At 33.3% G+C, this 24,364-nt stretch overlaps 1 protein-coding gene across 3 annotated transcripts in view; it reads right to left on the reverse strand.

Annotated features, from left to right (window-relative positions):
* LOC140441806 (lutropin-choriogonadotropic hormone receptor-like) overlaps positions 1-24,364 on the reverse strand; it is a 477,770-nt gene that overhangs the window by 128,978 nt on the left and 324,428 nt on the right. For all 3 annotated transcript variants that reach the window (XM_072532733.1, XM_072532734.1, XM_072532732.1), the window contains exons 7-8: positions 23,090-23,158; positions 4,815-4,883 (exon numbers count right to left, since the gene is read on the reverse strand). In XM_072532733.1, the coding sequence (XP_072388834.1) occupies positions 4,815-4,883; positions 23,090-23,158 (138 nt within the window). The remainder of the gene's footprint in view (positions 1-4,814; positions 4,884-23,089; positions 23,159-24,364) is intronic.

The raw sequence follows: 24,364 nt of genomic DNA on the forward strand, positions 1-24,364 counted from the left end.
AAAGAACATCAATAGAAACAGACATACTAACATATATAGAACAAAAAAGACTAAAGTGGTATGGACATGTAAGAAGAGCTAGCGACAGCAGATGGATAAAAAGAATAACCGAATGGAGCCCCATAGGAAGGAGGAAAAGAGGACGACCCCGAAAATCCTGGAGGAACGAAGTAGACGACGCCATGAGTAAGAGAGGACTAAACGATGGAGAATGGGACAACAGAGAGAGATGGAAACGGTTGAGCGAGGGAAGGCAGTGAATACTGTAGAATCCCTAATATATATATATATATATATATATATATATATATATATATATATATATATATATATATATATATTACCAGAGACATTAAAAAAGCATGTCTTGTAAACTTTATAATATCTTATTACTGAAAAAAACATTAATATGTGCCACAGTTACCCCATTTTACCCTATTCAAAGAAATGCAAATTCAAAGAAATGCAAATGGTGGACAAGAGAAATACAATTTTAAGTAAAAGAAAAAAATATTATGAAAAAGTATCTAAAAAACAAAACAGAGAACAAGTACAAAAGATATAAAATGGCCAAAAATGAAGTTAATCAAGAAGTAAAAATATCAAACAAGCAATCCTGGGAGATTTTGGGCATAGGTTACATAAAGATTAGGTAAATAATCAGAAAATATTCTATGATATATTTAAATATCTAAGAAAAAAGAAAGCACAAAGATTAAGAAATAAAATAGTTATTTATTGTACAAGACGAGAAAATTGTACTTTATCTTCGAGAGCGTTTTTTAGCGTCGAGACGTCGGTCGAGACGCTAGTTATGCTCGAGAAGATAATGCGATTTTATCGTCGTGTGCAATACAACATTTTTTTCTATAGCAAGACTTAAAGTTCAGGTGAAAAATAGAATTTCAAAGAAAATTGTAATTTTTAGCACAAAAATCGCAATTGTGTTGCTCAGTTGCTAGGGATATGAATTACTCTGTATCCAATATAAAATCAATCCAGTATAGGGATGGCGGTTTTTGACAAAACACCGGTTTTCGGTTATACCGATTTTTTTTTGTTTACGGTTTAACCTGGAGGTTATAACCGGCCAAAAAAAACCTGTTTTTTCAAAAACCGGTTTTCGGTTTTTTTAATCCAATAGTTACAAAGTTACATTTACAATGCACTTTAGTTTGCGATAGTTCATTCGACTCGATATCAATATGATCGAAATCAGTACTATCGAAAAAACATCAATATCAATATAAATAAAACACAATTTTTAATAAAACCATTTTATTCTATTAATTATTATATTTATTTATTATTTTATTATTAATATATATTTAGTGATTATTATTAAATTATTATTATTGTATTATATTATATATGTATTTTTTAGCTATAAAAGCCAAGCCTGGCATACAGGTTCTGTTCTGATCTCAGAATGAAAACGGATCACTTGGCAGCAAAAGCCGCTGCAGATATAGAGTCAGTTCATTTGATAAAAAACTTTGAATCTGTGTGTCCTGAGCATTTGAACTGAAACCACTGTTCACCAACTCCAGATCGTGTGAAGACCAAAGAGGGTTTGATTTTAAACTCACTTTGGCTTCTTCATTCTGGAAGGAGCAGCAAGGAGAAAGTTTTTCGATTTTGGTAAGGTACGTCCTAATTTCCGAGCCTAAATTGGATGTGACTGTCTCCGCTATATACGAATTCAGATATAGTTTTTTGAACCTCGGGTCCGTGATTGTAGCATGGCAAAGCAGAGTATTTCGTAAAAGCTTAGTGCCCCTCTCTTGAAGGCTAGTTATAAGCTTTTGGCATAACTTTTGAGCTGTACTGAGGTTTGGCTTGAGGTTTTTTAAAAATCTTTCGATAATAGACATAAGGGGGATAATAAGGCTAGCAGTAATGTACTGAGAACCCGAGATCTCCTTTGTGGCCTCATCGAAAGGCGATAAAATGCTTACAATTTCAGTGATTAGTTTTATATCTGAACCAAAAATCATCCTTGGTGCTTTTTTAATCGAGGGATCTGCCAATATTGCAGCTATATATGGGGACATTAGTGTGAATCTTTTAAGCATATAGTAGACAGAATTCCACCTGGTTGTAGTCAGATGCAGAGAGCAGTAAACTAAAATTATTATACTACTGCTCAGCAGAGAGCGCTAAAATAATTCAGGTTCTATTGTCAATGAATATAATGAGAGTAGAATATAATATGCAATTATTGTATTCAATTAATGATGCAAATTTAATTTACCATTTAAAAATATAATCCTCTAAAATACCTACCCATTTTCCTCTCCTCCCAAACCCAAAAAATTTCCTACCCCAGCCATTTCAACTTATAAAAAATTTCCAAGACTCTTTCAAATGGGATTTAAAAAAAATAATATCAACATAAATATTTTACTTAAAAATAAATTGAATAATGCAATTCATCTTTTATTTTTACTACCATCAAAAAAAATTATCATGTATTACTTTTAACACGTTTGTATATTTGTATAATAGGTACATTTTAACTCATTTAATACTTCCTGTATGGGTGTATCGTTTTGAAAACGTAGGGAAATCCTTGGAGATTCGTATTCGTAATCGGTAATTCGATATTTATAGTCAGAACATTATTTTTGGTAATCAGAAAAAGCCATTCACCCACTTTCAATGTCAAGAGTCAAGTGTGAAAAATAGATGATGTACCAGATCACTTCTTATGTAAATATTATGATTACAAATACCTTTTCAACGAAATATTATAATAAAATTTATAATGGTTTTGTTTGGAATAATTACTTGAAAATAATAATTATGATTGGGATCCAAAATAATACCTAACCTAATCCTAATCACCGTAAAAACCTAATAACCGGTTTTTACTTTAAAAATAAAAAACCGGTTATAACCGGAACAAAAAAACAACCGATAAAACCGGTTATTGCGAAGTAAAAAAACCGGTTTTCGGTTAAAACCGATAGGTTTTTCCCATCCCTAATCCAGTACCTCAAATCAAGTGTTTAAGCAAGCGAGTACAAGTTGTGATGCACCAAAAATAGATATTTCTAATAATGTTAATTGTAAAATTTTAGTTGTTTTTAATCCGTAATGTGTTTGAATTTGTAAATTTTATTGAATAAAAAAAAGTTAAAACATTTTATGTGATAAGTGTCACTTTATCTACCCTTGCGGTTAATGTGATACTTTATCTACTCAAAACAGTTGTTATTGCAACACTTTAACATTAGCTATGGAAAAAAAGATAATAATATAGTCGAATTTCTTAATTCCTTACTTACCTAAGTTGTATTAAATTAAGAGAAGTTTGTTTAAAGACCAAAAAGGTAAGTATATAACATAAACATTACGGTGCAATTCTACATAGTATTAGGTACTAACATTCCATGTAAATTATTTTACTACAAGACATACCTAGACTATTTTGATATTAAGAGGGTTTTCAGACGAGGATACTGTATGCGAGATACAGAATTTTCGATGGCGGCTGTATCGGATTCACGGGCATGCTCGTCAGTATCAAAATAGTAGCAGTGCAGTGCGGTTATATTTTTGGATTATCGATGTAGAAGAGTGTGTTATGCTGTGGTAAACATATTAAATAAAAAGAAACTAAAAAGACGACGTAATTTGTGGGTTCATCCTATTGTAGAATTAAGAGAAACCAAGGGAACGTATAGTTTGCTGTATCAAGATTTATTGCAAGATCCATCGAAGTTTTTTAATTATTTTCGAATGTCTGTGAAGTCGTTTGAAGAACTTCATAAAATTTTGGAAATTCAATTGAGTAAAAAAGACACAACTATGCGTAGAATTATTTCATCAAAAAACGGCTTTCTATGACTTTTTAAAGTTAAAGTCTATGACTTAAATTTAAAATAAATATGTGTACTTATCTCCAATTTGTAAATTGTTTACCTCGCCCTAAATAAAAAATGACCGTATTCCTTTCACAATAATGTAGTTTCATATTCGTTAAACAATCAAAATTCCAATTAGCAAACTTTTAAAACTAAACTGTATATACGTATGAAACAAAATACCTATAAATTTTTAATAAAAACATATTTATTTCTTACCATATTCATTTTGCTGTACTGCAGTCATGGCCTCAAAATTTTCGCACATTTGCTTAGAAATTTCGACCTAGCACTGCTGCTTTTTATTTCTATTGCAGTAATCTGGCGATGCTGTATCCCATAGACAGGGATTTGATTGAACCAAACAAATAAATTTGTCATTATCAAATACAGCACACTCTATTATTTCCGCTATATTCAGAAAACACCTTCTTTCTTTCGTTGCTCATTCACAATTATTCGACAGAAAATCACGTGTCTATGGAATGTGGTGCAAAAGTATTTGTGTCTGAAAGCGTTCATTTAACGTAATGGTTCTTCTGTATCTGACATGCGCATTCAGTCGTCGGCGACAGGAAGGTTCGAGATACTGAATTCGGTATCTCGCATACTGTATCCCTCGCGCGTCGCGTGTGAAAAGCTCCATTTGAGTCTATGTAATATCTGCGTCTCGGATACGCGTATCTCGGATATAGTATCCTCGTCTGAAAGGGGGCTAAGTAGTTAATAAAATACTGGAAGTTAGATGGGATCTAAAAGTTTGAAAACACTTAAACACTTGCTGATAAGTACAAAAATTAAAAATGCATAAAAAATAACAAGTATCTATCAAAATTTTAAATTAAATAGAGTTATAACTAAAGTGTTGATTTTAGTTGTAATCTTTTTGTATTCGTTACATAAAAATTGTTATAAGCAAAGTATAATATCGTAAAGGTTACTTACAAATTGGCAATTTCCGAACCAGCAAAAGCAGCTTCTTCCACAACTTCAAGTTGATTAAAATTAAGCAGGCTAAAAAATAAAAAAGAACTTTAAACTAGACTATTAAAGATTTGTACCTGAAAAAGGATGTTTTTTCATTTATATTCAGCTACTAGATCTTTTTTCATTTACTAAAGTCCTTATTGGAAACCTTAATAAACGCTTGTACTTTAACTCTCTTTTAAAATGGGAGAAGGTAGTGTTGGAATACATATATATCACGGCCGCCGCTACCATGTGTGCCAAGTATGCACCGCACACGGGCGGCCAAGAATAGGGGCGGCCAAAAGCAGTACACTGATGATAATACTTTTTTAAAACGAAAATAAATTCAAATAATTAAATAATAATGATTCAGATAATTCTGTGAACTCTAATATTCCAAACAATTATTTATTGTATGAACTGCCGCACTTTTTCAGGTACAGTCATAAAGCAGTTTCGGGAATACTTTTTAATTCAAGGCGGCTGGCGGCTTTCGCACTTCAGTTATTTGAGATTTTACACGTAGATACTTTACAAGAATTTAGGCAAGTGGTTGTAAAGTTTCTGTTATAATATTGTTCCTATGGTTATGTTTATAGATGGGTTATTATGTCTTATGTTCAGTCTTAGTTGAGAATTCGATAGTAACAACGAATTTGCACAGTAGGTACTGTATTTCGCAGTAACGTCGAGATCAGAGCAATTTTATTCATATACGCGTTACGGCTACATATTATTTGGAGAAACATTATTTGGACAACTTATTTGCAGTGTTTTTGGATTTGTTTTGTTAAATTCGCCCGGCTTCATTCTTAAGTGATAATTTTAAAATGTCCGAAAGAAAAAGAAAACGACTTTCAGGTTTTTAATATAGACAAATAAAAGAGGCAAAAACTGAGGAGAAAAAAAAATTAGCGGTGCACTGGAATCATTTTTGATGAAAAACATACATGAAAATATAGAAGACTCGGATATAAATTTAGGACCTTCAACTTCAAGCGAAGTCCAAACCATAGAAAAAAGTACCAAACAATTGAATATTATTGCGGATAGAGACGGATGATGTGATGACAATAATAGCGATAGTGATCCACCACCTGAAACCACCAACCAAGACAAAACAATTACGGTTCCAGTTAATCTGGATTGCAGTGTAGGAAGCTCCAGCATATACTTGGTTTCAGATGATCCCGGAAAATGGCCTTCAAATATGAATCCAAGTGAAGTTCAATTTGTTGTTGAAAATTTTCCTCAGCAAATTACAAAAATTAAGTTCCCCAGAAATACAAATAATAGGAAATTTTCATAAACTTATTATTATCGCACATTACATAATCAAGACCAAATTCATCGCCCGTGGTTACTATACTCATTATCACTAAATAGTGTTTTTTGGCACCTTGAAAACTGTTTTGTTGTGATGAAAGCAGCCGACAATTACTTAGTGGAATTAATGGGGTAAGTGACTGGCAACATTTGGCTATTATTTTAAAAAGACATGAATTCGGTGCAGCTCATATAAAATATTCTCAAAAACTGTTTAAACTATCTACAACATTAAAAAAGGATTAACAGTTGACTCTGTTCATCAAAAATTATATGAAATGGAGAAAAAATATTAGGGCGCACGTAGAACAAATAACAATTGTAGTAAGATGTGTTTCTGCTTTCTGCAATGTTATCTATAGAACATGAAGTGTGTACGACGTTGAACATTAAAGATATGGTCAAAAAGTTTTCCGAGACGAAAGCCCGAAAAGTGCGTTTTTAGTTTTTTTTATGTGTATGTTTCTATTCACGGTTTATTTTAATTAAATGGACGTTTAAATTAGGATATTGGGATATATATATTCTGGACGTTGGATCATGGTTATTAAATTAGGATAATGGACGTTTAAATTAGGATACTATGATGGGATATTAGGATATAAATTAGGATAATATATGGACGTTGGATCATGGAGATCAGTCTAAATGTTCAAGTAAGTATTTATCTATTTACAAATTATTATTGTTATATTATGCATCTTCTGCATATTTCTTTAAATAATAGTATGTATGTCTAAAGTGTTAGAAGAGGGGCGGCAAATATTAAGTTGCACACTTAATATTTGCCCTTATAGCGGCGTTATTAATACCTTAGCGGCGGCCCTGATATATATATATATATATATATATATATATATATATATATATATATATATATATCACCTTTGAAAAATACTATCTTTTTCGCTCTTTACGTAGAGAAAGATCGTAGAACCCGAATCGTAGATGCATGTCGAAGTAAAAGGATACTTCTAGCGTCGTTAAAAGTCTCTAGTAAGAGGCTTTGAATTTGCGGTTCACCTAATTTGCTATCAGAGAGAGGTCTCTGTACTTATTGTTATTTCGTATAGATGTCGCTGCTAGCGTACCTGGCTGTTATTTTGGTTATAATGACCAAATACTAGACTGCATTTAATTTCAGTTGAACTTCCACAAGTGTTCCTGATGATGAGTTGAATAAGTCGAAACACGTGTAGAGCAATGGTGGAGTTCCGATTGAAATGAAATGCAATCTCTTACTTTTAAATATATATATATATATATATATATATATATATATATATATATATATATATATATATATAGTTTAATAATTAAATCTTGCCCAAGTACTTTCGCTTCCTAGAGCATCTTCAGGGGCATTTCGTCAAATTTGGCCTATCCAACAATCTTTGATAATGTCATAAACATAAAATTGTACGTTAACGCTACACAACACAAGGACAAACAGTTTAAAAATTTTTACAAACGGCGAAACAAGTTGATTGGCATCAGGCGAAAGAATCTTATAGATTGTTGAGCAAGTAATGTTTTTCTAATTGTGCAATTATGGGTCTGCATTTACAAACGAAAACATCAACTGTTGTTTTTCTATCTTATTCCTTAGCAAATAGTTCGCGATAAACATGATATGCCGGTTTTGTCAGATCAAATTTTTAAAGTTCGTTCCCCTATGTAGTTATCGTGTCTTTAACGCCTTGATACCATTTAGCATAGCGACTCTTCGAATCGCGTTTTCATCGGATACGAAAGCGCAATCTTTATAAATTTATACGAACTAATAAAAGCATTTACAGTGGTGTTCGTTTTACCATTAAAACGCGAAGCATATTTCGAAAAATTACCTCTTTACAACGACGTGGCGGCGACAAAGGAGAATTTGTATGGACAGTCCTGTACTGGTACTGGATCTTTAGTTTACTCAAGTACTATATCAGGACAAATCGCTGGTATGTCCAAATTTAAGTAAAATTCCTCCAGGACCTTACTTTCTGCAGACAGTGTTTAAAATACCCTTGAAACAAATTGACACTAAATTACTTTCGAGTTTTCAACAAAACGGAAGGTTTAAACATGCGTAGTCCAGTTATTAATACCGAAGCTCTTAAGAGTACGTAGTCTAATAATTAAACCGAAGCTCCCCCTCCTCAGTCCTAATCCTTTTTGGGATGTGGTGACACCATCAGGCCTTTAGAGTTTTTGCACGATTTCTCTCCATACTTCTCTATCCTGGGCTAGTTGTTCGGCTTCATGTAACCCTTAGTTAATCAGTATTTTTGTTTAATCTATTCAACGGCTTGGAGATCTTTCCTTCAACTCTACCCTCGACTATTAGTTTTTCCATCGTACCTGTTCTTCTAGCAATGTGTCCAAAATTCTGCAAATATCTCTGTTGTATTTGTTTAAGCAATCTATCCTTTACTTTAAGTTGTTCTAATATCGATACGTTAGTGCGATGATCAATCCAGGATATTCTTAACATGCGGCGGTATACCCACATTTCAAAAGCGTCCAGTTTATTTTTATCCGCTTTCTTTAAGGTGCACGTTTTGGATGCATATGTCGCTATGGGAAAATGAGCGCCCTTACCAGCCTTAGTTTTGTGTGTATTGTTATGCTAGAATTTTTCCAAATTGCTACCAGTTTCATCATATCTGTTCTAGCAATAGTCAACCTTCTACGTATCTCTCTGTCACACTCTCCGTTATTTGTTATTAGGGACCCCAGGTATATGAAATTATTTACTACTTCAAAGCCCCCAATTTCTTTAATGTGTTGAAGATTATTCCGAGCTCTGTCTACTATCATGATCTTTGTCTTCTTACTCCTATTTAGCTGTAGTCCATATGTTTTGCTTTTTTCCTTCAGACATCTCATTATGTCTTCCATTTCTTCTTGATTTGCCGCGATTATTAAAGTGTGATCTGCATATCTCAAGTTATTGATTTTTTGACCCCCTACTGATATTCCGCCCTTCCATCCGTCTAGTACCTTTCGCATAATGTGTTCGCTGTAGATATTAAACAGAGTTAGCGAGATTATGCATCCCTGCCTGACACCTGCCTCTGTTCTGAAATGATCGGAATGGGTGTTGTTTATTTTTACTGTGCACTTAGTATTTTCATATAGACTTCTGATTAGTTGAATTAAGTGGTGGGGTGTTCCCATTTCCGCTAGTATGAACCATAGCTGCTGCCATTTGACTTTATCGAAGACCGAAGCTACTTATTGTTTAAATAAAATACACCACAAAGGTCCGAATTTAATTCCCGAAACACTTTGTTCTTGTTTGTAACCGATATGTTCCGTAATTAAATATCGAAGCACAGCACTAGCGTCCGCATATAACTAATTATCGAATCGCTTTGTTACTTCTTTTAGCAAACTATCTGCACCGAAATTAGATACCGAAGCAGTTAATATAATTACACCAGCTAAAAAGTCCGTTTTACCGAAGCGGAATTTATAAAAATCTCGTGTCACGATATTTGTCTAAGCTTATATCCAAAAACCACTGAACCGATTGTAATAAAATTTTGTGAAATTGTATTTTTTGTTGGTCCAACTTAGAAGATATTTTTTTCTCAGTAAATGACCCTTATTTTTTTTGTAAATTCAAGATGTTTTACACGTATTCACCTCTACAGTTTTAGAATGGTTTTAGTTCATTTGATCCGTTTGTTAAACGTTAGTTTATGATATTTTGTCTCTACATATAAAATATCAAAAAATGACGTTTAACTAACGTCGTTTTGTGTTTTTATACCTTTTTTGTAACTTAATAAATCGAGAACAACTGAATCGATTTGGCGTTTTGAAATAATTATTTTAAGTCCTAGGAAGGTCTAACAGGTAAGAAAATATAAGGAAATTATAAGGAGAGTAGTAGAAACAACGATTTTATTTTTCCACAACAACAGTAACATTATACCCTTATACAAAATATTTTATAAGATTCTACCTCTCTCTACTTATTGGTAATTCAACTGAACCTACAGCGACGTTTAACAAACTATGAATGATTTTAGAAAATTGTGATTTTTCTGGAGAGTAAAATATTTTTATTTTTGACAGAATATTTTTATGTATAATTAGAAATAAAAATAATTTTAAAATGTTCAACATTGCTTATTTATAATAAAAAACGATTTTTTAACATTTTCTCTATAATGAATTTGGAAAATATAAGTTTGTGCATTAATTCAATACATTTTAACAACTATTAATTTAATGAAAGAATTTTAAATAATGGTGGCCGAACAGCACGTTTAGTACTCAAGCTGCCATTAGACGATCATCTTGATGTGCCTATCCGTTACGAATGTTGGCGATCATCATGGCAATCTTTATGTTATCTGCAGCAGCGCGGAAAAGCTGCATAGATGTTGTATTGAACCCGATTCTGAGGTTCTTTAACCAAGATGTTCTTCTTCTTCCTGGATCTCGTTTTCCAAATATTATTCCTTGCAGGATGGCTTGAAGGAGAGCATATCTGGATTCATTTCGCATATGTCCGAAGAATTGTAACTTTCGAGATTTGGTGGTGGTCAGTACCTCTCGGTTCTTATTCATTTTTTTGAGGACCTCCTCATTTATGACCCGGTCAGTCCACGGGATCTAAAGTATTCTCCGATATATTCTATCGTATATATCCTATCTATCCTATTCTCCACATCTCAAATGCTTCCAGTTTTCTGCACATATCTTCGTTCAAGGTCCACGATTCAACATCATAAAAAAGAACAGAGAAGACGTAGCATCGCAGCATTCTTACTTTTATATCAAGAGAGAGGTTGTGACTTTAGAAGAATGCCTCCATTCGTTTGATGGTGGATCTAGCTTTTCCGATGCGTACTCTAATCTCCTGATTGTTAGTCCATTCTTAATTTATTATGGTGCTGAGGTAGTTGTAGAGCGTCAGTTTTTCTACAGGGGATTGGTTGACATAGAGTTGACCTTCTGCTATCCTTTTCTTGCTAATTATCATAAGCCTTGTCTTCTTAACGTTTATATTGAGTCGATATTGTTGACTGTAATACGTGATTTTGTTTATAAAAACTTGTAGGTCTTCTAAGTTGTCCGCAAATACTAACAAATACCGCAAATATTCACCTTCAACTCTGGGATTTGCTATCTGATTCCAGTAAAGATTTCTAATTATCTAAGATCTTGGTTGTTAATTGCTGCTTCTTTTAGTATTTGCACCATCTTGGCGTGCTGTACTCGATCAAACGCTTTCTCGTAATTAATCAGACATGCATATACGTCGCTGTTGACGTCTCTGCATCTCTGGAAAAAGACTTGTACTGAGAACAAAGCCCCTCTAGAATCAATAGCATTTGTGAACCAGAACTGGTTGACGGAAATTTGACTTTTACACAACTTGTAAATTCTCTTATGGATTATCTTTGGGAACAATTTTAGGAAAGAACTCATGAGGCTTATAGTACTGTAATCTTCGCATTTTTTGGCTCCGGGTTTTTTTGGAAGTGCAATAAACTCAGATTCCAGTCATTCTGTTGCTATTTCTCCATAGTTGTATATGTTGTTGAATATCTTTGCGATTATTGTTATTGATTCGTTGTCCATCAGTTTGAGTAGTTCTGCTTCTATATTATCAGGGGCTGCCGCTTTGCCATCCTTTCATTAGTTTATTAGGGCTGCAGTCAGCAGGTTTGGCCGGGATGTTATAGAAACACTCTTTTGACTTTTGGTCGAGCTTTCGGAATTCCGGAAGGATTACTATAACCTGTGTTGTTTGTTTATATCGACAGTCAATAATATCCAGTATTTCTTATATATGTATATATATATATATATATATATATATATATATATATATATATATGTATATATATATATATATATATATTTATATATATATATATATATATATATATATATATATATATATATATATATATATATATATATAAATCTTCCGCCCAAATAAATCTAGCGTTTAGTTCTGTTAACTTTATGATTCAAGCATTAGTAGATACTTTTTGCCTTTCGCTGTAATAAAAAGATCTAATATCAATTAAGTGTAACAGTAGGAAGTTAATAAACTTAAGGAAGTTCGAGAAGGTTATACAGATCCGGTATTAAGGTCGGTAAGTTTTATATGTCGGAAATAATGCTGATTGCTTTTACTTAAAGAGGGAATCTTTTGGCGAATAAAGCTTAGTTGATCATAAAAAGAAAAAAGAAGTTGTTTAACACCACGCTCCTTAAAATATAACAGGAAACGAATAAATTGTCTATAGAGATTAAATATTGTTGTAAAAACTGTTACTTTCTTTGAAACAAACATTCGTTTATCGCCGAGATTATTCCAACATACTTTTGGTCAGACATAATAAATGTGAATACAAATTATTTCACATGAGCAGAACGGTATACTTAAGTGCATAATTTGTTATTAAATACTTATGAAACGTTTTTGTAATTACTTTGGAACTTTTACTCATATTAAAAATTAATTAATATTTAGTAAACTCTAAAGCCTATACAGAAGCGAAAAAAGCCAGAAATAATGAACCGACAATAAAAAAATCAGAAACCACAAAAGCGCAGCCCACGATGACACACATTGGAATGGGCGAAACAATCAACGACGAAAATAAGTAATCCTTTGCACAGGTGGAAGAAGCCATAAGGGTAGAAATACGACCCCAAAACTAGTCAGATACTTCTCTTTCAATGAAACACTTAGACCAGACTCAATGCGGAAGTCTTGTCATAAAGCCATTGCTAAATTACTAAAAACAACAATTCAGAAGATACACCCACAGGAGGGTATCTGATTGAGACTCGCAGAGGATAATATAATTCCTCATACCGAATAAACTGAAAAAAAGTCAAGAATATTATGATTACCGTAGCAACCGAATCACTCGGAGAGAAAAAAGTAAAGAGTACTAACATATCAAAAAAGAAAACACTATGGTTTAAAGAGAAAGTAAAGACAGAATGTGAACAAAAGAAGAGAACCTTTTTACAATACAGAACACAACAAACACAACAGGCATACAACCACTATAAACAAATTAGAAATAAAACGAATACTTTAGTTAGACAAATAAAAAGGGATGACTGGAAGATAGTGTTGCCCAAATGCAAGAACAAGACGAGACTTAGACAGTCTTGGTCTTGGTCTTGCGCCAATACACCTGGTCTTGGTCTTGGTCTTGGTATTGCACTCCCGGTCTTGGTCTTGGTCTTGCAGCAAGAGTCTTGCAAGTCTTACAGTTACCCATTAGCCTATTGCTATTTATTAAACGTTACTAGGGGAGTTTGAAGCCACGATCTAAGCGATCCGTGCCTATGGTCTAACTAACCCAGCTATCTACGATGCCCCACGAAAGTCAATCAAACATGGTTAAAACACAAAAAAAACCAAATTAATGACATAAACTTGACTGTATTTTAAAGAACATTTTCTGTCTAGAAAGGTATTGATAGACCTCCACCATATATGAAACGGAAATCTTAAAAAAGATTGGTACGTGGCAAAAATCCACATACAAGTATCAAGGGTACATATTCTTTAGGTGATAAGATAACAAACTATAATCTCCACTTATTAAAGCAACATAAATGTTATTAACAATCTTAGCTCTACTTTTATATAAAAAACTAACTTGAAAAAATAAAGAATGGGTAAGAAAGCAATGATAATCAAAAAAAGTTATTTTAAATTAAGGAGATATCTACTTAATAAATACATTAATTTGCCAAAATAAAGTAGTAGGAACATTTTTTTAGGAACCAGAATTTTGGTTTTTCAGGAATAAATATTTGTAATTCTTTTTTGTGAAAAGATATTAGATGCTTCCTTAAACGTGAAGTGTTTCTGTTTTTCATTTTCATTTTAACCTTTCCATGTAGGCTCAATTTAAACAAAGCAATTTGGGATGCATGAATTATTTCGAAAGACTCAGCAAATTTGCTTTTAGGTCTTTTAGATCTATAATTCCAACGCTCACTACTCCGACTAAAACTATTTAAATCTTTGTCCCCCATGTCAAATTGTAAACTTGTCAAATGAAGTTTAGTGATGTCAAAAAAGTAACTATAAATGTCCGTTACTTTCAATACCCTAAGTATCTAATAACAAACCGAGAATTATATATCGTTACTTCGTTATTCTAAATATTTCGGTATTTTGTTTACACGGCAAGCAACATTATCTGTTATTAATAAACTTTTGAATATTAGTCGCGCTCTTTCAGCAAATTTGGTTTAACCGAATGATCTCATCGCACACTCAGCAGAAATAATGCTTAGTCTTAGGCCGATAAGATTTGTATATTTAGATTCCTTCTCACTAAATTATAATGGGAAAAAAATTGAATTATTAAGCGGGTCCGTAATAATAAGTGTTATATTTTTTATTAGCTAAGGTGACATATTTTTTTAAAAATTTCGATACGATATTACTGTCGGCGTAGCAATACAAGATTATTTTATGATTCGAGGGCGGCTAGTCTCAAAATCTGGACAATTAATTTCAGAGCAAAGAAGTCGTATGCTGGAAAAGAATGTACAAATATTTGTAATTATGAGCACGTGTCAAATATGTTGTTTTTAATGAATATTTTGATCGATGATTTTGATGTATGTTTATGGTATTGTTCGTAATGCGCATAAGTCCAGTTTTTCAAATTTTTATAACATATTTTTTTGCGTCTCATGGAGTCTTTAAGCATATACCCGAACTACAATACTCGCTAAAACGACACTCCGTCCTAACTGCAAGACACAATAGTCTCGCAGGCTTAGTCTTGTTCTTGCGTAAATCTTGCAGGACAGTCTTGGTCTTGGTCTTGCTAAAATTAGGAGGTCTTGGACTTGGTCTTGGTCTTGCGAAAACGCAAGAACAAGACCAAGACTGCAAGACCAAGACCGATTTTGGGCAACACTACTGGAAGAGCTTCTCAAGACAGATGGAACACGACCTCTACGAAACACAGAAAGAAGTATGAAGAATTATCAGACAACAAAGAAGAGAGATAAATAAACTAATAAAAATGAAACACATTTAAAAGGAAACATGGACAAACTACTTTTGATCCCAATTTACTAAAGGTGACGGAGGAAGAGGCAAAGGAAGCATTAAGGAAATTAAAAAATAGAAAATCACTAGGAGAAGACAGAATACCGAACAAACCCCTTAAGTACGGAGGACAATATGTGAACAATTAACTACTAAAATTAATTTAAAAAATAAAACAACAGAATTCCTCAACAATGGAGATCAAGCATTCTAATACCTCTCTTCAAAAATGAAGACAAATCGGATCCAAAAAAATACAGAGGAATTAAAGTAATAAACACAACACTAAAGTTAACAACCAAAGTCATCGGGAAGATCATGCACTGACGCTATATTTATAATAAGGCAAGTGCAAGAGAAATCATTAGAATACAACAAACCTGCGTATCTATGTTTCGTGGACCGTAAGAGGACATTTGAAATTAAATGACGTTATCCTCTTATTGTATGCAATAAGATACCTTTAGAAATAATAAAAACGATATTGAAAATATCTACCAAAGCAACACAATAAAAGTAACTAGAAGTTGAAGAAGAAATAACTGACCCTATTGAAGCTGGCAATGGGATAAGACAGGAAGGTTCCCTAAGTCCTCTATTGTTTAACCTGATTATGGATGAAATAATAAAAAAGTAGGAATTAAAAAAGTAAAAAAAGGGGGATAAAGAGGTAGAATGCAAAAACATGCAGGCAATTTCAAATTACTCCAATTAGCTTCTTCTACTTAAATCCGACTCTTACCTTCACGCTGGTGTCCTCTGTAAACCGAGCAACCCAACTGGAGATTCAGTTTCCAACCCGGGTGGAAAATTGGGTCGGGAACTGACAAGAGCGAATGAAATGGCCCTTCGAAATGGTTTGGGAGTTTGGGTGTTATAAGAGCTACAAAGAAAGAAATCGAACTGTCTAACCTACGAAGAACTCGCAAACGACATAAGGATAAGGATTTAAAAATTTGCACGTAGAACGTAAGAAGTCTTTATTAACCTGGAGCCACGGCTCTGCTCGTACAAGAAACAAATAAAGCCAAAGCAGATATCATTGCTTTACAGAAAATTAGATGGACTAGATCAGGCATCCTGAAAAAAAAATAACTGCAATATTTATTACAGTGGACATCCTACCTGACACGAATTTGGTACCGGATTTATTGTAAGCTGCAAGGTCAAACATAGTGTAATCGATTTCAATGCTAATAATCATAGGGTATGTCGAATAAGACTTAAAGGGAAGTTCGTTAATATTAGCATTATTAGCATCCATGCTCCAATGGAAGAGAAAGAGGATGATGAAAAAGACATATTCTATGAGGCAATAGACCAAGAGTACGATAAGTGCCCAAAAAATGACATCAAAATAATAGCAGGAGACTTTAATGCCAAAGTCGAAAGAGATAATATATTTTCGCCCACCATCGGAAACGAGAGCCTACACGTAGGCTCTAATGATAGCTCTCAGAATCATAAACTTTGCGATGTCTAAGAAGATGGTAATACCTGGGGCACGATTTCCCATAAAAATATTCATAAGATAACTTGGAAATATCTTGATAATGAAACGTAGAATCTAAACTTAGAAACAAGGTCTAAAAACTTTGAAAGAAATATCCCGTTATTATACCAATTGGTTCTTGTTATTTACAATAATATATATGTACTCTATTAGACAATTTTAAAGAGACGATAATATAAACTCTGGTATAAAATCTTTAGCCCTCCATAATTTATTACAATTTTTATGCATGTTCATATTTATGGAAACTTTAGAGTAGCAATTTCTGAAGTAGAATTTTAAAGAAAGTTTTATCTCTATGTAAAACGAGAGTCTGTTATTACTATTTGTATGAAGTTCCAATATTTTCAAGGAAGTAATAACAAGTATAATAATGTTTTACGTATACTTATGTAAAAACTTTGGTTTTCCTTATTCGTTTCATTTTAAATTTTGATCGATTCGGTTAAAAATGTGGTAGATAAGAAAATACGGTTACTATGAAAGCATCGGTTTGTTATCAATGGTAAAATTCACATAAATTTGGGAATAAATATTTTTATAATTTGCTTATTTTGTCTGTCTTTCCGTTATGGAAACCACAGCGCGATATATCCATAAAAACTACTACTTATTTTAATAATATATATTATAAGTCATAAATGTAACTGGTTTATTATAAAGAAATATTTATTTGCTGCTAAACGTAGGCCGCCCGTGAAATGTTTCACCTATTTTTATCTTGAGGTTCGTGCATCCAATTTATGATGATGCGCTTTATATCTTCCATCTATCTGGTCGGTGGTCGTTCACTGCTTCGATATGCCTCTTGTCTTGGTCGCCATGTCAGTCCAGAATCTTTTTGATTCATCTATAATCCATCAATCTAGAAACATGTCCACCCCAAGTCCAAGTCCTTAAAATTAAGACGTCCTCGAAGAGGCGTTAATTTTAAGATCAATTGTTTTTGACTTTTTGACAGTTTATAGAGCATTTTCAGCACTTTTGTAGCTCAACTCTAGCAGATATTGTAACAACGTCATCGGCAAATCTTAGGTGGTTCAGATCCCATTTATTTAAATTTATTCCCATATTATCCTCTTGTTCCATTCGCTTGAACATATATTCAAGTACAGCTGTATTACCCTGTCTAATTCCACGTTTTATTTGGAACTTTTTTTTGTATTTTCATGTTGTGTTGTGTTTCAAGTCAAACACAAGCTGTAAACAACTGTTTCTCACAGTCTACGAATATAAGCAGAACAGGTTGTATTCTAAACACTTTTCTACTAGCGTTGTCATTAAAAACTACAAGTAAATGATTTTTTATATTTCTGGTCTTAAAACTACTTCTTCGATCACTTAAAATTAACTTGTACATTAAATATAAACATTCGACATTGACAGATATAATTAGAGCAAGCATATTTTATGGTGGATAATACATCTGGCTCAATTTGTAATTCTTCGGAAAATGTCCTATTTAAAACTTCGACATCCTATACATAAATCGTATGTGTACCCTACTTAACATAAATTGACAGCATACCATAGCCGTTACATAGAATTATGGAAATTCCAATGTCAAAAAACAACTTCGAGAAAGAACTAAATATAATTTAGCAAATAACTGTAAACAATGGGTACAGCTAACAAACGATAAATAAAATTTTAAATCAAAAAGTACAAAAGAAAGCCATAAAATTAGTATTTCCATCACCAGAATAAAAACTCAGTTAACTTCTGCTCGATTACGTATGCAGGCAAGATATCAACAAAAATAGCCAAACACATACAGAAGGAATAACACCAGCTTTAAAAACAAACAACAACTTGGGCAAATATATTAAGAACAACTTCTTCTTCTTCTTCTAGTGCTGTCTCCACTAATGAAGGTTTGCTATAAACATTGTAAATTCGTCTCTATCTTCTGCTTTTCTTAAGAGCGTCTGTGTGTTTAACCCGGTCCACTTGCGAATGTTTTTCAGCCAGAATATTTGTCGTCTACAGGACCGCTTTTTCCTTCGATTTTACCCTTCATAATCAGCTGCAACAACTCGTATTTATCATATCTAAGTATGTGCCCCAAATATACTTTCTTTCGCCTTTTAATGGTGGTCAAATGTTCTCTGTCTCTTCCCATTCTGTGCAATACCATTTCGTTCGTAATATGATCGGTCCATGGTATCTTTAAAATTCTCCTAAAAAGCCCCATCTCAAAAGCTTTCAGTTTTCTCATTAAGTCAACATTAACAGTCCAGACTTCGACACCATAAAGAAGAATAGAGTGGATATAGTCTTTGGTTACTCAGAAATTTCCTCATCTTCAAAAAGGCTGCTCTTGATTGCTATATTCTTGAGCGAATTTCTGATCTCGAATTTAGATCTTCCGTAATCCAGACTCCTAAGTATTTCATTTTTCCCACTTGCTCAGTATTTTCATTTTTTATCTGGATCCTTGTAATGACTTTGTCCCTCTTATTGCTCTCTTCTGTTGATTCGCTTGTATTTGTTTTTCATTTTGTTGGTTTTAAGTAAAACATTTTTCGTGTTCTCTTCACTTTGTTGAAGATGTCACAGACAGGAGAGATTTTCTTATGAGATCAATATCATTAGCATATGCTAGGAGTGCTTGGTACCTTGGGCCATTAATGGATTGCATTTTAAATAGGCGATTTCTATTTTAGTAAGCTGTTCTTTAATTTTTTGAATATTTAAATTGAGTTTTTCTATAGTGCTGTTTATATAGTGCTGTTTAACAATAATAAAGTTCAAGCAACAATTCATATTTGCAATAACTTATATCTGATATCTGATATGGTACTGATATCTCTGCTCCCCGATACCAGGTAGCAGTCCCGAAAACATTAAAACTGCTACACTCATGCTTCCTATTATCCAACGATTAGCCAGTCCAGGACTATACGCCTTATTATGGTACTGATATTGCTGCTGTCCCTTATAAGTGAGTAAAACATGCAAGGAAGGTTTTGGCAATATAATAGGATTTTCTATGTTAGAATATTATTTCTCCGAGAAAGTGAAAAATATCTATTTGCTATACGGATTTAATCTATAGATAAAATATTAGAATTGGAATAACTGGAATTAGCAGTAGCACTAGGTATGGCCACTGTTAGTACATGCTTTTAGAAGAGAGAAAGCCAACTTATCAAATTCAAAAGCAGACAAAATCAATTTCAAATATGGATCGTAAGCCAATCCCTTATGTAAAGACTAAAGACACTGGTTTCGTCTATCCGCTCTCGGTCTCCACTCCAAAACTTTTTTGGTCCACCTATTATCCTTCACTCTAGCGACGTGTTCTGCCCACCTCCATTTAGTTTTGGCTCTGTATTTTATAATGTCTTCTACGCCACTTTTTCTACGGATTTCTTCGTTTCTTACCCTATCTGGCAACGTTATGCCTAACAATGATCTTTCCATTCTACGTTGCGTCACTTGTATTTTTCGTGTAAATGTCTTTGTTAAGGTAAGTGTCTCTGCGCCATATGTAAGGACAGGCAGGACACACTGATTAAAGGCTCTTCTTTTTAAGCTGTTAGGTATATCACCTCTAAAAATATCACGAAGTCTTCCATATACTGCCCATCCCAGTGTTATTCTTCTTAGCAGCTTAGCAGTTTGATTATCTCTGCTAATTTTTACCGTATGTCTGTTGTAGCATTTCTGTATAAGTATATATTTTCTATAATATTGGTGTACCTATAATCAATTCAACACTCTTCCAATGCCTTTCGAAGTGCGGGTAGTTCGATAGTATCAAACGCTTTATGGAAGTCTATAAATGTTAGAACTAGAGGTCTATTGTATTCAATTGATTTTTCAATCAAGACTTTTATGCACTGTAGGTGGTCATTTGTACCGCAGTTGGGGCGAAAACCAGCCTGTTCTCTTGGCTGATATAGCTCAAATTTGACTTCCAATCGATTGGTTGTTATTCTGTTGTACATTTTGTATAAATGGTTGAGTAGAGAAATTGGCCCGTAATTTTTTAGGTTCATGGTCACCCTTTTTATGCAGAAGAATTGTAATGGAGTTATTCCAAGCTATAGGAATTTTTTGACTATACAAGCAGAGATTAAAGAGGTCTTATATTTTTTTCAGAAGAGAAGTTCCGCCAAGTTTTATAGTTTCTGTAACTATTACATCATCTCCTGGCGCCTTGTTGTTTTTAATTTTTTTAGTGCATATTGTATCGCATCTGGTTTTAAACCTTTGGTCTACCGTCTTCATTTACGTTATTGGCAATTTGGTTTGTGTTTAATATAATGTAGAATTCTTCGACTATTTCAAGTATTTTCTGTCTGTTGTTACTTCACTCTCTTTATTCCTAAGCTGGAAAATTTCTTTTCTACTTGTCGCCATTTTTCATCTCATTACCTTTATGGTCCTGTTTTGTTCTATAGTCTGTACGACTTTTTCATGTTTAAATTTCCTAATATCTCTTCTCACATCCTTCGATATCTCTTTATTGAGTACTCGAATGGTTTGTGGATCAATGTCCCTTTCACTTTGTAACTGTCGTCTTTCTGTTATTTGGAGTTGTGTGTCTAAAATGATCTCGTTTAGTCTTTGGGCAAAAACGTGCTTGTGCCAGTTTAAGTGTATCAACTATTTGTTTGTTCAACTCACCGACATCGTTTGGTATTATGCTGTGATCAAGAGTGTTGTTAATGTAGTCTCCAAAAGCTGTTTCGTCTTGTAGGCGTGTCCAGTGAGAGTATATCTTTTTTATTATATGACTTCTATCTAAGTGAGTAGATCTCTTAATGGTAGCTCTAACCATCCTATAGTCAGAGTTTGTCGAGAATCTATTAAGAACGGTCACATCTTTAAATATGTATTTTTTATCAGCAATAAAGTAATTTATTTCATTGCGGGTATTTCCGTCTGGGCTCCTTTATGTCCAACGTCTGTGTGGCTTCTTGTAGAAAAAGCTATTCTTTGATAAAGATTATTCTCTAGTAGAAATGACAAAAGCATTTCACCCCTCTCATTTCTACCCGGACTTCCGAAATTTCCCAAAGGTATTTCCGATGCATCTAACTGTGTTCCCATTTTTGCGTTAAAATCACCACTTATGACAGTGTAATGAGGATTGTTCTCTCTTATGGCCCTGTGCACATCTTCGTAAAATTGTTCTACCTCTTCGTCAGGATGGGTTGATGTTGGTGCGTAGACTTAGATGAACTTAACGATACATAATTGTATATTTATATATATTACTCTCTCAGATATTGCTTTTACTAAAACCACATTTTGGGAGAGTTTCTTGTTTATTATGATGCCTACTTCCCCTACAGACATGTGTTCACTTTCCATATAATAAAACAGGTGACCCGAGTTTAATGTTTCGAGAGACTTTCCTCGTCTTCTTACTTCACTGAGTCCGACTACGTCCCATTTAACATTTTGTAGCTCGTTTTACAATTCCAGCAATCTGCCTTTCGACATTAAGGATCTAGCGTTAAGCGTTGCAACTTTTATCGTAAATCGCTTTGTGTTTTTCTCAGGTTTTGTCAGAACTTTGTCATACCCATAATCCGTGGGATAGACTGATAGATCAGTGTGAGATTCTGGGTTTTGAACCCTACTCACCTGGGGTAATCTAGTTTTATTATCTGACATTTCATTCTTCGAGGGAAAATGGCAATTTAAAACGCCGCGCTTGCCATGCATGTTGGCGAGTTTAGGAGAGAAGAAATGATAGTATGAATAAAATAGTGACCCGTCTGCCTTCGGCAACCTAATCGCCATTCGATGTCGGAAGGAACAAGAGTTAGCTAAGAGAGGCTGATAGGATAGATCAAAGGACATTTCACCCAAGACCAATAAAAAGAAGAGTGAAATGTGCAGGCCCTCACGACTCGCCAGGTGTGATTCATGAACGTATAAGTATTTATACTTATTGTGTTCCCGCTCATACATTAGGATAGTTACTACAGAATGTATGGCTCGTCCAGCATGCCATAGCATGGAGAACTGATGGCACGACATACTGTGTTGCAGACCTCGCACCCCCCGAAATGCATGGCCTGACGGAGAATATTGGTATAGATAATAAAAAATAATCAAAATAGGCTAAAAATGCATTTTGCCTATAATCCAAGCTTTAGTGTAATAGTGATTTAATTTATTTAACCAAAAATTATTTATGAATACAAGTTTTATTGCCGACATATATTTTAAATACGCTACTTGTATTTTATTTGTTTTTAGGGAGTTATTCTCTGTTATGTATATGATAAGTTACTATTCAATGCACTAATTATACATCAATTTAAGCAAATATCAGAAAATGTTCTAATCCTACCAACATAATTTATTGTTACTGTCAAAAATACTTACAATTGTTCTGCCTTTATGTTGTTGACTTGTCTTGTTTCTATTTTTCGGATGTGATTACGTTCGAGATCTCTACAACAAGAGAAAAGAAAGAGAAGTTAGTAAAACAGTCATCGACACGATTTTATATAATCACATAGTACGCCCGCAGCGCTGGAAAATTTTCAAACCGTTTTTCTTAATTATAAACCTTGAGAAGCGTTTCCATCAGTTTTAAAGTGTTATAAACTTGATAATAAAGGAAGCTCAGTAACCTTAGAGGTAAAGAAATATAAATTAAGTAGTTTATATCCTTATAATAAAATATTTTATTATTGCGACATTTTGCGTTATGACCTTCTTGATTTATTGCATTTTGTCATAATATAATTTTTGAGTATTTTATCGGATTCATTTCTCATTACCAACTGCTACCGATTTCATACGTTTTTAACCAATATAGAGGTTAAAATAACGATTTATGTAAAAATAATGACTACTGTTGCCATAAAGGTACTAACAACTTTTTCTCGGATCCCTTTTTTACATATAGTACAGTGGTCAGAAATTTGACCTCTAAAAATCATACGAACAAGCTAAATGTTGCTGAAAGTGTCAATTTTGGGACCTTAAAAAAGTTGCAAAAATGTTTTTTACTTTTAACCTCTGGCTTCCTCCTAAAACGCCCTGTTATAGGGGACAAAATAGGAAAAATTGATTTACCAAGTATTTGTACGCTTCAGAAAAAACTATTTTAAAACAAAACTGTAGTTGAAATAATTTTAAACAAATATGTTTATTACTACTTTTAGTGTAGAATGAACAGCTCTCTTATAAACAACGCTTAAAACATTCTTATCTCACAATAACAATAAAACATTACATTTATAACTTTAACCAAACAGATTTATATTTAATTAAATCTCTCCATACACCTTATTGAGCTTTCTGTTTTTTTCTGAGGGTGCCGACTAGGTAAGTTTCTTGTTTTAGAAGCTCCTGTGCCAAACCAACGCTAGTATAGTAATTGTTCGTAAAAAGAATCCTGCCTTGACAAAGAAGTTCGAGGACAATTTTTGCTGATGCGCTCATAATTGGATCCTTGTCATTTCCAGTGTAAACTTTCAGGTCGTATGTATATCCTCAAAGCTTGTACAGCTTTATTCCGAACTTGAAACGTTTATTTTTTATATACTGTTTGAACAGTAGACGACCTCTAGAGGGAACTATACTCTCGTCTATACAAATTTCTCGTTCCGGAACATAACTTTCTTTAAATTTGTCAATAATTAGTGTCAG

The sequence above is a fragment of the Diabrotica undecimpunctata genome, chromosome 5, assembly GCF_040954645.1.
Source record: "Diabrotica undecimpunctata isolate CICGRU chromosome 5, icDiaUnde3, whole genome shotgun sequence".
Taxonomy (NCBI): Eukaryota; Metazoa; Arthropoda; class Insecta; order Coleoptera; family Chrysomelidae; genus Diabrotica; species Diabrotica undecimpunctata.